This window comes from Cucurbita pepo, chromosome 15, assembly GCF_057944985.1.
Source record: "Cucurbita pepo subsp. pepo isolate OVF chromosome 15, ASM5794498v1, whole genome shotgun sequence".
NCBI classification, from domain to species: domain Eukaryota; kingdom Viridiplantae; phylum Streptophyta; class Magnoliopsida; order Cucurbitales; family Cucurbitaceae; genus Cucurbita; species Cucurbita pepo.
Window position 1 is genome coordinate 1,184,314 of NC_141812.1, and position 14,347 is coordinate 1,198,660.

At 39.0% G+C, this 14,347-nt stretch overlaps 3 protein-coding genes and 4 non-coding genes across 7 annotated transcripts; 1 reads left to right on the forward strand and 6 right to left on the reverse strand.

Annotated features, from left to right (window-relative positions):
- Nucleotides 1–1,762: 1,762 nt before the first annotated feature.
- LOC111776382 (Galactose oxidase/kelch repeat superfamily protein) lies at nucleotides 1,763–6,147 on the forward strand. The gene is made up of 2 exons (XM_023655818.2): nucleotides 1,763–2,127; nucleotides 4,810–6,147. The coding sequence occupies exon 2, from the start codon at nucleotides 4,880–4,882 to the stop codon at nucleotides 5,915–5,917; it is 1,038 nt and encodes a 345-aa protein (XP_023511586.1). The 5' UTR covers nucleotides 1,763–2,127; nucleotides 4,810–4,879; the 3' UTR covers nucleotides 5,918–6,147.
- A 1,050-nt stretch (nucleotides 6,148–7,197) lies between these two features.
- On the reverse strand, nucleotides 7,198–9,967 carry LOC111811462 (uncharacterized). Its single transcript, XM_087117778.1, has 3 exons — nucleotides 9,729–9,967; nucleotides 7,634–9,488; nucleotides 7,198–7,552 (listed from the first exon to the last, which is right to left on the reverse strand). The coding sequence occupies exon 2, from the start codon at nucleotides 9,287–9,289 to the stop codon at nucleotides 8,672–8,674; it is 618 nt and encodes a 205-aa protein (XP_086973904.1). The 5' UTR covers nucleotides 9,290–9,488; nucleotides 9,729–9,967; the 3' UTR covers nucleotides 7,198–7,552; nucleotides 7,634–8,671.
- A 781-nt stretch (nucleotides 9,968–10,748) lies between these two features.
- TRNAV-AAC (transfer RNA valine (anticodon AAC)) lies at nucleotides 10,749–10,822 on the reverse strand. Its single transcript has one exon. It is a non-coding gene; the product is annotated as a tRNA-Val (tRNA).
- A 66-nt stretch (nucleotides 10,823–10,888) lies between these two features.
- TRNAV-AAC (transfer RNA valine (anticodon AAC)) lies at nucleotides 10,889–10,962 on the reverse strand. The gene has a single exon. It is a non-coding gene; the product is annotated as a tRNA-Val (tRNA).
- Nucleotides 10,963–11,029: 67 nt separating this feature from the next.
- Nucleotides 11,030–11,103, reverse strand: TRNAV-AAC (transfer RNA valine (anticodon AAC)). Its single transcript has one exon. It is a non-coding gene; the product is annotated as a tRNA-Val (tRNA).
- A 67-nt stretch (nucleotides 11,104–11,170) lies between these two features.
- On the reverse strand, nucleotides 11,171–11,244 carry TRNAV-AAC (transfer RNA valine (anticodon AAC)). Its single transcript has one exon. It is a non-coding gene; the product is annotated as a tRNA-Val (tRNA).
- Nucleotides 11,245–11,563: 319 nt separating this feature from the next.
- On the reverse strand, nucleotides 11,564–14,325 carry LOC111811218 (spindle pole body-associated protein). Its single transcript, XM_023697972.2, has 3 exons — nucleotides 13,919–14,325; nucleotides 12,021–12,162; nucleotides 11,564–11,844 (listed from the first exon to the last, which is right to left on the reverse strand). The coding sequence occupies exons 1-3, from the start codon at nucleotides 14,194–14,196 to the stop codon at nucleotides 11,761–11,763; spliced, it is 504 nt and encodes a 167-aa protein (XP_023553740.2). The 5' UTR covers nucleotides 14,197–14,325; the 3' UTR covers nucleotides 11,564–11,760.
- Nucleotides 14,326–14,347: the final 22 nt, after the last annotated feature.

Below are 14,347 nucleotides of genomic sequence, written 5' to 3' on the forward strand. Positions count from 1 at the left end.
TTCTACTCTTGGTCAAGTCTTAAGACTCGACGCTTCTCGTTTCATCATCTAAGTCAAAGCTTACACGCTTTAATATCAATTTGAAACTTAAACGGGAAGTGTTAGGACCCTAATTGGGTTAAAACAATTTTAAAACGTTCAACTAGAGCTTACTAGGTGATTTCATCACTTACGCATAATAATGTTGACCATGGCTGGCGTAACAGCCAAATATCATGCTTATCAAAAAACTCTTGAATCTCACTAATGTGTCATGATGTCACCTTGAACCTTAGAATGTCATTTGGTTTTACTGCTTGCTTGAACACATTCATTGAGAATTGACCCATAAGTCAACTTTATATTTAGGACCTCTCGAGCATCCATCCATTCAAGTGCTATTGAGATATGAACCCTCGAATGTTTATGTCAAGTCATTTTTGAATGTCATGTCAAAGTCTGGTCTTATATTTCAACCTCCAACAAAAGGGATATAGAGTATTGTTGCCACACCCGTACCACTCAACACGGTCCTCAAAAACCATTTTCAAAGAAAAACGCCAAGACACTCTTCTTACAATGCTCGATTAGGTCCTGAAGCCCCGGAATGGTAAAAGACTAACACCATCCCTCCCTTATGATTCATTTTAATATTTTTTTTATCTAGCATATGTGCGTATTTAAAGTGACAAGTAGTCATAAGTCAACATTGGCCCAACAACGAATCATTGAAAGTACGTGGTGAAAAAATCTTAGCTACATGATAGATATACATTTGTCACGTTTATCGTGAGCGATGTTAAAATTTAATTAACATGACCCTTCTTTTCCGTTTATAAATTTTTTCTCGAGCCACTTTTTTGTCATGACTTAAACACAATATCAAAACTTGCATGAGCCTCTTGTTTCATAAAAGTTGCACTTTTATGTATGGTAAAATAATCATTACATGCAAATTGATCATCACGAGATATTCATAGTTATAATTTCGTCAAAAGTCTATTCTACCCCTAGATAAGTTTTATCAAAAGTCTATTTTACCCTTAGGTAAGTTAGGAGACAAGTTTGATCAAATGTCTATTCTACCCCTAGATAAGTTCTGTCAAAAGTCTATTTTACCCTTAGGTAAGTTAGGAGACGGGTTTGGTTCAAAAGTCTATTCTACCCCTAGATAAGTTTTGTCAAAAGTCTATTTTACCCTTAGGTAAGTTAGGAGACAAGTTTGATCAAATGTCTATTCTACCCCTAGATAAGTTCTGTCAAAAGTCTATTTTACCCTTAGGTAAGTTAGAAGATGAGTTTGATCAAAAGTCTATTCTACCTCTAGATAAGTTTTGTCAAAAGTCTATTTTACCCTTAGGTAAGTTAGGAGACGGGTTTGGTTCAAAAGTCTATTCTACCCCTAGATAAGTTTTGTCAAAAGTCTATTTTACCCTTGAGTAAGTTAGGAGATGGGTACGATCAAAAGTCTATTCTACCCCTAGATAAGTTTTGTCAAAAGTCTATTTTACCCTTGAGTAAGTTAGGAGATGGGTACGATCAAAAGTCTATTCTACCCCTAGATAAGTTTTGTCAAAAGTCTATTTTACCCTTAGGTAAGTTAGGAGACGGGTTTGGTTCAAAAGTCTATTCTACCCCTAGATAAGTTTTATCAAAAGTCTATTTTACCCCTAAGTAAGTTGGGAGACGGTTTTGGTGAAAAGTCTGTTTTACCCCTAGAGGGGAGAGGAGGTTTGGTGCATAGTTTGTGTAATAGAAGAAATGAAAGGGGGAAGGAATTAGGGAATATCCGAATTCCCCCAAGCGTCCATTCTGTTTAGGGTAAACGTAAGTTGAATGTAATTGAAAATTCCAAAAGCTGTATTCCATTTTTTGTTCAATCTCCAAACGCTTGGCAGAAGTTAGAACATTGCCTTCAAGAACACACACAACCTGCATAAGCTTCCTTCTTCTTCCTCTTCTTCTTCTTCTTTCGATTGTGTGTGACTCGGTTCAATCTCCAACCCGTTCAAGTCATCCCTCTCAGACTGCTGGGGCCATAAATCTTGATTGCAGCAATCCAACGCTACCCTTTTTCTGTCCTCCGTATCTGCAATCTGAGCAACACACCGCTAATTTCTTCTTCTTTCGCGGCTTTCTTTCTCCCAGGTATAACTACTACTTCTTTTCATCTTCTTCTACAATGCTGCCTCAATACAATTTTCACCCATTTTACAATTTCTCCTTATTGTTCTTCAATTCTTGAATTTTGTTTTTGAATCGGCACGTTCTTCCGGTTGAATTCGAGGCTGGTTTGACTTCGAATGCAAATTTCCGATGTATTTTATTCGTTTCTTTCCCCCCGAGTTTGCGGGCGTTTGAGTAAATGGCACGATTATGAGTTCATTCGAGTTTGCATCTTTTTCCCCCCTCCGTAAATTTTAGGTTTTGCTATAATTTGTGATTGTCTCGGGATTCGATGTTGGGTTTAAATTGATTTGCGTACCTTAGGTTTGTTGGCTAGAATTTCCTCGATTTTAGAGTCTGAGAAGTGTAATTCATGCGGATATATAGCCTGGAAGTTTGAAGCCAGTTTAGGTGCAGGGGCTCGGGATCATGCACAAACAGATGGAGCTTGTTACCGCATTATCAATTCTGTTTCTTCTTTTTGAGTCTTGATCTTAGTTTGAGTGGGAAAATTTTGATCAGAAATCTCCTGCCTTGAGTGCCATGAGTACCTCCTGCTATTCCGATTATCAGTTCATATTTGGCAAATTCAAGCGTTATTCTTTAGTCTATATTCAAGAGTAAGTCTAGAATGATATCATCAAATAAAGAAACGGGGCGTAGGATGAGATATTATGTAACAACTCAAGCCCATCGATCGCAAATATTGTCCTGGGCTTTCCCTTCCAGGCTTCTCCTAAAGATTTTTAAAACGCGTTTGCTACGGAGAGGTTTCCACATTCTTATAAAGAATGTTTTGTTCCCCTCTCCAACCGATATGGGATCTTACAATCCACTCCCCTTTGGAGCCTATCGTCCTTGCTAGCACTCCGCTTGGTGTCAACGCCCCTTTGGGGTTCAACCTCTTCGCTAGCACATCGCCCAGTATCTGGCTCTGATATCATTTGTAATCGTCTAAATTCACTGCTAGCAGATATTGTCCTCTTTGGGCTTTCCCTTTTAGGCTTCCCCTCAAGGTTTTTAAAATGCGTCTACTAGAAAGAGGTTTTCACATCCTTATAAAGAATGTTTTGTTTCCCTCTCTAACCGAGGTGGGATCTTACAATCCACTCCCCTTTGGAGCCTATCGTCCTTGCTAGCACACCGCTTGGTGTCAACGCCCCTTTGGGGTTCAACCTCTTCGCTAGCACATCGCCCAATATCTGGCTCTGATATCATTTGTAACCGTCTAAACTCACTGCTAGCAGATATTGTCCTCTTTGGGCTTTCCCTTTTAGGCTTCCCCTCAAGGTTTTTAAAACGCGTCTACTAGAAAGAGGTTTTCACATCCTTATAAAGAATGTTTTGTTCCCCTCTCCAACCAACGTGGGATCTCACATATTAGATAGTTAGTTAATTTTTATATGGTCAAGTTATTAATTTTAGTTAAGTTGGGATGGATTCCCTAGTTGTTCTTGGCCATTGGAATGATTTATATTGATTTTCTGCATCAAAAACTGTTTTGAACCTCCATTGAAATGTAAGGGTTCAAAGATGAATCACTTTTATAGTTGTTTATCATTTTTCCCACCGTTGCGAACATTTATCATTTATCTTAATTTGATACCTTGTTCTTTGTTTAATTTGGTCTTGCATATATTCATGTCTTCCCTATACAGGAAAACAAATTGTTTCTTTTACTATCTAAATTCTGATCTTATTGATTTAATTTAAGTAATGGTCGTTCAGACATTGTCTTTGGACTTTGTAGCTTAAGCTCATGGACAAGTTTATTTTTTGCCTTCGACTATTTGTGTGAGATCCCCACATTGATTCAAGAGAGGAACGAGTGCCAGCGAGAACGCTGAGCTCTGAAGGGGGTGGATTGTGAGATCCCACTTTGGCAGGAGAGGGGAATGGAGTATTCTTTATGAGGGTGTGAAAACTTTAGCAGACACATTTTAAAAACCTTGAGGGGAAGCCCGAAAGTGAAAGTCCAAAGAAGACAACATCTGCTAGCAGTGGGCTTGGGCTGTTACAACTTGGGTAGTTTCTAGCGGTTACAACTTGGGTACTAGAAACTAGAAACATCATGCCATGCATTTACATGGGAACCCCATGTATGGAGTGATTAGTTTAGCTCATTTTTGTCATGTTCAAACATGTATTTAGTTATTCAAAATCAAATTTGTATGAGATTACACATCACCGGCCATTTATTGGTTAATTTCACAATAGTGTTAGTCAGAAATTTGAATATTGATTATATTAATAGCATTATATCCACATTTTTTTTTTCATACGATTGTCACTCAAGCAGTTTTTCCTTTTTCTAGATAGTTAAGACCTTCTATGTTTTGGAATCTATATCGAATTCTTATCATGACTTCGTTCATAGACATCACATGGTAAGCGTACATCCATCACCGTATCGTGTCATGAGTGTCTGTTTATAGGTTAAAAATTCACTTATCAGTTTCGTAAGATTTTCCGATCATCAGGAAGGATGGAGACTCTTCTCTAATTACTTGCATGAATTCATGCTATAAGAAGCAGTAATTTTCTCCTAGACCATGTGGCTGCTTGGTTTTGTTTGGTTCTTCTGTATGTTACCATATTGTCAGTGTATGCTCAAAGATGCTTTCTTTTCATCTTCTAAATTGTTACCTAATGTTGGCATCACAGATTACTTGCTTCCTGAATAAGAAACAACCTGTGGTGTATAGTCATCAGAAACGAATGAAAAGTGATTATTATGTCTGAATTGATTGACGGTCTCCCAGACGCTGTCGCCCTTAGGTGCCTCGCTCGTGTTCCCTTCCACCTCTATCCAAAGTTGGAGCTTGTTTCTAAATCCTGGCTAGCTGCCATTCGTAGTTCTGAACTTTTTAGAGTTCGACAGGAGATTGGATCATCAGAAGATCTATTATGCGTATGCGCATTTGAACCCGAGAATCTATGGCAGCTTTATGACCCCCTCAGAGACCTTTGGATAACAATTCCTGTACTTCCATCGAGAATTAGGCATCTTGCACACTTTGGTGCCGTCTCCACTGCTGGAAAGTTGTTTGTGCTCGGCGGTGGCAGTGATGACGTTGATCCATTGACTGGTGATCAAGATAGGAACTTTGCAACCAATGAGGTATGGTCATATGATCCTATAATACATCGGTGGTTTCAACGTGCATCGATGCTTGTACCACGTGCCATGTTTGCGTGCTGTGTCTTGGGTGGAAGGATTGTCGTTGCGGGTGGTTTTACTAGCTGCAGAAAATCGATTTCTCAGGCAGAAATGTATGACCCTGATAAAGATGTATGGATTCCACTGCCTGATCTACACCATACTCACAACTCTGCTTGCACAGGGGTAGTGATTGGAGGGAAGTTGCACGTTTTGCACAAGGGGTTATCAACGGTGCAAATTTTCGACGATGTGCAGCTTGAATGGAGAGTTGAAGACTATGGTTGGCTCCAAGGTCCAATGGCTGTTGTCCAGGGTTCACTTTATGTCATGAGCCATGGACATATTTTCAAGCACGATGGAGAAGTGAGGAAGGTTGTTATTTCAGCATCCGAGTTTCGGCAACGAATTGGGTTTGCGATGATTGGTTTGAGAGATGAAATTTACGTGATCGGAGGGGATATCGGTCCCGACCGTTTGAATTGGGACATCAAACCAACGTCGGACGTCGACATATTGACAACAGGAGGTGAGAGGCCAACATGGCGACATGCAGCTTCGATGACGAAATGCTGTGGAGCGATTCGGGGATGTGCTCGGTTGAGAATTTAGGACTTCATTCCTTATTGTGTTTCTTCTACCTTGTCATTGAATTGTGTTGGGTCTGTCAGAATCAAATCCCTCCTACTGCCTTTTCTTTCTTTCTTTTTTTTGTAATCTCTGGTCTTTGATGTTAGTTTGGATATCATTGGAATGGTGCCATGAATATTAAGAATTAGTGTGATGATGGAGGGTCAAATTTTCACTTCTAAATACTTGAATGAAGAAGAATGATTTGTTAACACCCATATTTTTTTTTTATCGTGTATACATAACTTGCAATTTGAGATAGTTATTAGATCTCATTGGTTGGGGTGGAGAACGAAACACCCTTTATACACTTGCAATTTGAGATAGTTATTCTGGTTGGGATGGAGAACGAAACACCCTATAAGGATGTGGAAACCTCTCCCTAGCAGATGCGTGGCTTGTGCCGTTACAAATGGTATTGGAGTTAAGACACCGGGCTATGTGCCCAGTAAAGAGGCGGTTCCCCAAAGGGGGTGGATTTGGTGGAACAGTTCCCTAAAGGGGGTGGATTTGGTGGAAGTTGTTCCCCAAAGGAGGTGGATTTGGTGGGGTCCCATATCGATTGGAGAAAGTAACGAGTGTTCATTTAGCCCTGAGGAGGGGTGAATTGTGAGATCCCACACCGGTTGGGGAGGAGAGTGGAAGCTTATTTCCTAAAGGGGGTGGATTTGGTGGGGTTCCACATCGATCGAGAGAGGAACGCAGCGAAGACGCTGGCCTCTGAAGAAGGGTGAATTGTAAGATCTACATCAGTTGGGAAAGAGAACAAAAAACCCATTTTAAGGATGTGGAAAGACAATATCTGCTAGCGGTGAACTTCGACTGTTACAACTAAGCAGATTCCAAAACTCAAACCGCTCCTGAAGTTGAGATCAATGACGTTACGAAGAAGCGTGCAGTATTCAGCTGTTCAGAATTTCAGGAGGAGCTGACCATAACAAAATACCAAAAGAAGAACAAAAAAACAAAAGTAATAATTAGAGAAAGCAGGGAATCCACGCCTGCCCATCTTGGAAGATCACAAGTTACACGCTTACCTGTAGAAAACGACTTTGTTTTTTTACGTTTTCTGCGCTGCTTCTACCTACTTCCCATTTAAACTATTGATTATATAATTAGCAGTAATCAAACAATGACGTGATTTGGATAACTTTTTTTAATCACAAATCAATTTTTAATCTACAAAACACATTCGATAAAGCTTACAAAAGACTTGTTCTATTTTAAATTTAGGCATGAATTCAAATGGTTGTTTAGAAAGCTTGCACAAACACACACCATTCATACATAATAAAGTAGCCAACAAACGACAATAACAATAACATTACAGTATTGCTTCACTTTCTGGAAATGCCAATGACCATAGGCCATTCAAAACAGAAAGAAGGCAATTACTATCCGAACTGATATGCAAAGAAAACAAAACAAAAGGCTCCAACGATCCACAGTAGGACTCTCAAAGTGTACAGCTTTCAATACAAGGATAAACACAAACACAAACACAAACTGGACCCAGGCTCTTCTAAGACGAATACTCCCTCGTGACCAACTACGTCCACAGCAGACCGACCAACCATGCCACTGAAACCATCACCTGAACTGTTCACCCTTAGGTTTCTGGTACATGAAAATAAGGAAAATGAACAATGGAACAAATATGTGTAGAAACAGAGCAAGATGACGGTAAAAGAGGCTTACCGCATATACCGCTCCGTGTGATCAATGATCTCCTGGAAGGACAACGACGAACCTTGCAAGAACCAGTTTCATACTACATAGATGACAAAACGATGCGGCACTGGACACAGGAAAGTGCTACACAGTAATTCCAAAGAAGCAAACTAGAAAGTCATACTATCACTATCCTATTCCCACCTTTTCTTTCAAAAAACTGAAAAGGCAGTAGAGAAGGAATATCTCCTTCATAGTGCACAGGAAAAGAAGCGAGGGGCTATAAGATTTAGATGGGGTATGAGGAAAAGGAAGGGAGTGAGAGGCTATAAGATGTAGATGAGGTAAGAGAAAACGAAAAGGATCGAGGATATTAAGAAAAAGAGAGATTTAACTGTCGAGTAACCATTTCATCAGGGTTAAAGAACCTAACTAATAAGTCATCAAACTATCTATGTAAGAAGGATAGCAGCAAGAACAGAGGATATGCGGGGAATGGATGGAAAGAATGAAACAGAAACCTACTGAACTTAAACAAGCATTAGTTTGGGTTCCTAAAGTATGATACAAATTACGCGACAACCTAAACTCTAGAATAGAATAGAGGCTAAGAATCTGGTCAGGGCATGATAGCCAGAACAGAGATAATAGCCAGCAGATCCATGATTACTAGAAATGTTCATATGAAACTCGATATATAATAGCCAGCAGATTCATGCAGTGCAGAATTAAGGTTTCATTCACTGCAACACTAAAGTTCACAAACAACCTATTTCTGCCTTCCCAGTATCTTGATTTAATCTGTGTTGCTATCACACCCTATCTTGTCTTCGTCCGCTAAGACCAAGTTGAGTTGTGCATCTAAGCACATACTAGGGTGCAACATCTGAATATTAATTGAAAGCATAAGAGCCCGTAGCTGCGATCGAAGGATATACGCCAGCACTGAAAACGAAGGATACTTGAGACTGTCCTCACTAACCAATTTATTCATTCTATATACAAACTGAAACTACCTGGCTTACAAAGTAAGCCTCTTTACAGGAGCTTGATGCTCCCTGGAGTTCATTCATTGTCGACATCAAGATTAAGAATGCGACGTAGTGTCTTAGTCGCAGAGTCAGCACTGTGAAAGATAAACCTGGAGGAAGACTCATGCTCCCGAGTTGGGGATGGTGGTGCAGACTTGGCAGATGGACGATGCATTTCAAATTCAGGTGCAGAACGAGGCAACTCCAGTGACTTGGTTCTCTTAGCAACTGAAAATTTGGGAATGGGTAATGAACTTGGTGGGGGTGAATTTGAGTAAGTGGGTCCAGCCCAAAGCTCAGAGAATGAGAAATTTCGGTCATAAAACTCTTCATGCAAAGCACTGTTCTTGTTTGAAAATTTGGCAGTGATGGGAATTGGAGCACTTTTCACACTAGCAAGTTGTTTGCCATTTCCGGCGTTGGAACTTAAACAAGTTGGGGGTGTCTTGGGGGAAGAAGGGTACACATGTTTAGTTCCAGAGATACAAGCCTTCAAGGGAGTTGGGAGGATACCAGCTCCCGACTGGAAACTCCTACAGTTCATCCCTCTGAAGTCCCGGGAAGGGGGTGATTCAAATCGAGCTGGTCCATGCGGCTCGATCCGACCATAATATTGGTTCCTATGCTGCTCAACAACAATCACTGCTTCCATAGCTAAATAACTTTTTAAGTCAAAGTATGTATCCAGTTATAAGTTAAGACACAATTTCAGTTTCTCCCAGTAGATCCAACTTCTACAACTCAACACAAGGCTGATAACTATACTAAAAAGTCACAACCTTTGAGACAGCCCTAGTTTATCTCTTCCACGCCAGATCCAAATCGTACCAGAGATGACTCGATCTGCGAATCTGAAAAACAAAAAGATAAACAAGATCATTTATCCTTATCTAACCAGATCTACAAATAAAAGTTAACTAATCGTAGGGAAAAAGTTATTCAATCGGAACCAAACAAAAATCAAAATAAAATAGCATAAAGAAAGTAAAAGATCCAGAACCGGCCAAGGTCGAGCAAAAAAGAAACAACACTGTATAGTTAAGCATCAATTTCTTCAAACATTTCTAGAAGAGAGTGAGAGAATAACGCACCGAAATTATGTATGAAGTTCTTCAGTGGGGTGAAGATCTATAGAACAAAATGATGAACCGTAAAGAAGATTTAGACTGAAATTCTCCGTCAACGAGCAGTAGAGGCACTAATTTCTTTTCCAAATTTTTTGTATATTTTCTTTCCTGTTTTTGAAGATTTTCTTCAGTTTGGATTAGAGCGCTGCCATGGAGATTGAGCCCCCAGCGAGGGTTTGAACCAGAATCGACGGATCTGAAATGGTTCCAGAGTTGCATTTAAATATCTGCCCAAGCATCGCCCTCGCGTGCTCTCCCTCGTGCCTTCCACATTTAGCTCTATATTTCATTATAATTACGAAACTGCCATCATTGATTTATAATAAAATCCTTTGGTTCATTCCCCCAGTCTCTCCCGCGATTTTAGTAAATTTTATATACAAATAATAATAATAAATTACAATTACAATTTTAGCCCTAAAGCTTATAATTCATTTATATTCCTAATTTTTTTAAATCATTTTGTTAATTATTAATGGAAAATTGATGTGATAACTACAATTTTTTTAATTATTAAACTTAATTTTTAAAAAAATTTCTTTCACGGTTATCGTTGATATCATCAGCGACTGGATTTGTTTCAACTCCCTTCTTCTCGGTTTTCAAAAGAAATAAAATAAAGCTTTCTGACTTGAGATCGGAACGTTTTATTTTAAAATTAATAATTAGAAAATTATAATAATGTAGGAATATTAAAAGGGTGTAATTATGGGGATTTGCATGCACGTTGTAATATTTGTATGTTATTTATTGAAATGGGAGAAAATAAAAAATAATGGAGAAAATTGATGATTGTGGTGGTGGGCTCCAGAGCAGCGAGGCCCATTTCTGGTGGGAAAATGATGTAAATGGGCCCAGATGGATATGGAGGTTGGTTGGAATCTAGTGTCCTTCGGCGCACCAGCAAAGCATATGCTGTTTTTGACTGACACGTCCCCCCAATCAACACCTTATATAATTATGAAAATTAATCTATTAAAAGTTTGGCGTCGCCCGGGTTCGAACCGGAGACCTTCAGTGTGTTAGACTGACGTGATAACCAACTACACCACGACACCATTTTGTGACTTAACGCATTGTGCTTTTTATTCCAAATATAAAACAAAATATATATAATTTAAAAGTGGCGTCGCCCGGGTTCGAACCGGAGACCTTCAGTGTGTTAGACTGACGTGATAACCAACTACACCACGACACCATTTTGTGACTTAACGCATTGTGCTTTTTATTCCAAATATAAAACAAAAATATATATAATTTTAAAATGGCGTCGCCCGGATTCGAACCGGAGACCTTCAGTGTGTTAGACTGACGTGATAACCAACTACACCACGACACCATTTTGTGACTTAACGCATTGTGCTTTTTATTCCAAATATAAAACAAAAATATATATAATTTTAAAATGGCGTCGCCCGGATTCGAACCGGAGACCTTCAGTGTGTTAGACTGACGTGATAACCAACTACACCACGACACCATCTTGTTATTCAGCGCATTGTATTGATTTATCCATAAAATTCTTTAATGCTCATTGGGTTTTTTAGAAAAAGTTCGCATAAATCATACCTTTGGAGATATTTAGGGAGATGTTGGTATATATTTTATTTATTTACAAGATTTAGTTAGTTATATATATTTTTTCTATTTTTAGGTATTAGTGGATGTTTGTATCTAACTAAACCTGAATGAAGATCATACTTTCGATCCCAATTTTATTTTTATTTCTCATTCTTAACCCAATCACTTTTTAAAGTACAACGACTAAAACGAATATTTTGAAAGTCCACGAACAAAAATGAATCAAAACCAAAATAGTATCTAAAATCAAAGATTTTAAAAGAACTATGCATTGGTTTAAGAGTCTGAAGAAGAAACACTTGGTTCACTTAGCTATATGTTTCTCATACCACCTGCGTTTACAGAGATAGATCATAGAGCACGTAGCACAGAGAAGTCAGCAAAAGCCTCGTAGAAGCAGAGAAGCAGGCGGTAATCACTGTGTCCTTTCCACACCAAATGTGTCTTCAACTCCATCACTAACCTTTCTTCTTCGCTCCGCAATCATATCAGTATAAGCCTGCAAATGTACACAAGTTTCTCATCTCAAACACCTTCTTTCTTCCTCTTATTCCTTCCTAATGCTATCAGAAATCCACCTATTATCAGCCTTTTTTAAGTTGTTTAAGATCTGAATTCATATGATATGCAATATTAACCAAAGAGAGGTGGGGGTGGATGATTTGATACACAAACCTTTGGGTATGAGTAAAGAAAGATGTACCACCATGAGCTTATCAATGCGAGTACTACTGCGGTCACTGCTATCGACTTTATAAGTAACCAGCTAGAGGCAATTACTAGTAATCCTGTCAGTGTTATAGTCCATGGTTGACACCTTGTGACAAAATGATAGAAAGAAAAAACATCAAAATCAGAGGTAAGAGAAAAGCAGGTCATACAACAACTAGCAACTTTAATGATACTTCAGAGAGAGTGTTGTTAGGAACCATGAATGTGAGATCCCACACCGGTTGGAGAAGAGAATGAAACATTCCTTATAATGGTGTGGAAACCTCTCGCTAGGAACCACGTGCATGACTCTGATACCATGTTAGGAACCACGGACCTCCACAATGATATGATTTTATCTACTTTGAGCATAAGCTCTCGTGACTTTGCTTTTGATTTCCCCAAAAGTCTTCATTCCAATGGAGATAATATTCCTTACTTATAAACCCATGATCATTCCCTTAATTCGCTAATGTGGGACTCCCTCCCAAGTATTAGTACCCATTTCTCATCAAATCAATCCAGACAGCCAAAGCCTGGATTTAGCAGATTCAATGAGGTAGGACAGGGAAAAGCAATTATTTAAAGATGCTCCCTAAGCATGTGTTTAAACAGGTATATGGATCACTATTGTAGAAATTTCTGCTCACAAAGTGAGCCCCAGTTGCCTGTTTAGCATTGATGCATTTACTTTCTTTCTATCAGTTCAGTTGCTTTTTGATACATTGGAATACTATATGATAGGATACAATACAAAAAGCTTATCTAATTGCGTCGATCATGGAAGAAATGGCATTTCCTTTTAATTCTTATAAAGAAGGAGAATGTTAGGACCCACAACCCTCTATAATAGTATGATATTGTCCACTTTGAGCCTAAGCTCTCATGGCTTTGTTTTGGGGACGCTCTCATGATTTTGTTTTTGGTTTCCCCAGAAGGCCTCTTACTGATTGAGATAGTATTCCTTACTTATAAATCCATGATTTTTCCTTTAACTAGCCAATATGGGACTCCTCTCCTGATAATTATCAACTATCCTCCCCTCGAACAAAGCTCACCATAGAGCCTCCTCTTGAGACCTATGGAGCCCTCGAACAACCTCCTCTTAATCGAGGCTCAACTCCTTCTCTAGAGCCCTCGACAAAGTACACTCTTTGTTCCACACTTGAGTCACTTTTGACCACACCTTCGAGGTTCACAACTTCTTTGTTCGACATTTGAGGATTTTATTAACATGACTAAGTTAAGAGCATGACTCTTGATACCATGTTATGAATCAAAACCCTCCACAATAGTATGATATTGTCCACTTTGAGCATAAGTTCTCGTGGCTTTGTTTTTTGTTTCCCCAAAATGCCTCATTATGGAGATAGTATTCCTTGCTTATATATCAATCATTTCCCGTTGATTATGAACAGAGAATCTTGTAGATTAACATGTTATTTTGCCTATCAGGAGGATTCTCTACAGAAACATGCCAATTATGACCAGATTATGAAGAGATGAACACCAACGCCATAAACTATATCAGCACATGCTTGAGGATAGAAACAGTAAGCAATAAGTGATATGTTTAAAGAAGAACAGCATAATTCCAGTTAAGCAATAAATTCATAATTGGTCATCATTCGACTTCTTCAACAAGAACACCAAATGCACCTGACCCACCATGTTATATCCAGAATCCAATTGAAAAAATTCACAACTCATCGATTTGCTAGCACTAATTCAAAAATCCTAATATAGGGTTTCTCTGAAAACCTAATTCTAGATAGCCTAACAGTTCAAAGAAACAGAGATCACAGTAAATTTTAGATAGTTGCTCAAAATCAACGATGAAAAAACAGGATAAGATAGCTAACCAAGAAGGCTTTGTATCCCAAACGGAGTCATATTCGAAAGAGTGGTAATTCAAATATCCATCCATATCATTGACGGCACCATTTTCATCTAGAAACTGAGATTCATCCTCGTTGCTTGATTGCTTCCCGAAAACCACGCTTTTCCGGCGGAATCTAGTGCATTTGGGAGTAAACGAAACGACTTGCGACGAAGCTGCGAAGTTAGAAAGAAGGGTTTGTGTTGAAGGAAAATGGTGCGATCGTAGGGACGTTGCGAGGAATAGAGAAACAGTTCCCATAGATTTGGGTTTTTGTATTGCGGTAACTTCCAAGTAGTCTGCTGATTATGGCGGCATGGAGCTGAGCTGCCGAATTGGGGAATTCCAGTAAGCTTTGCATAGGATAAACTTCATGGCCCACAAAATTCGATGCACCCACTTAGCCATACCC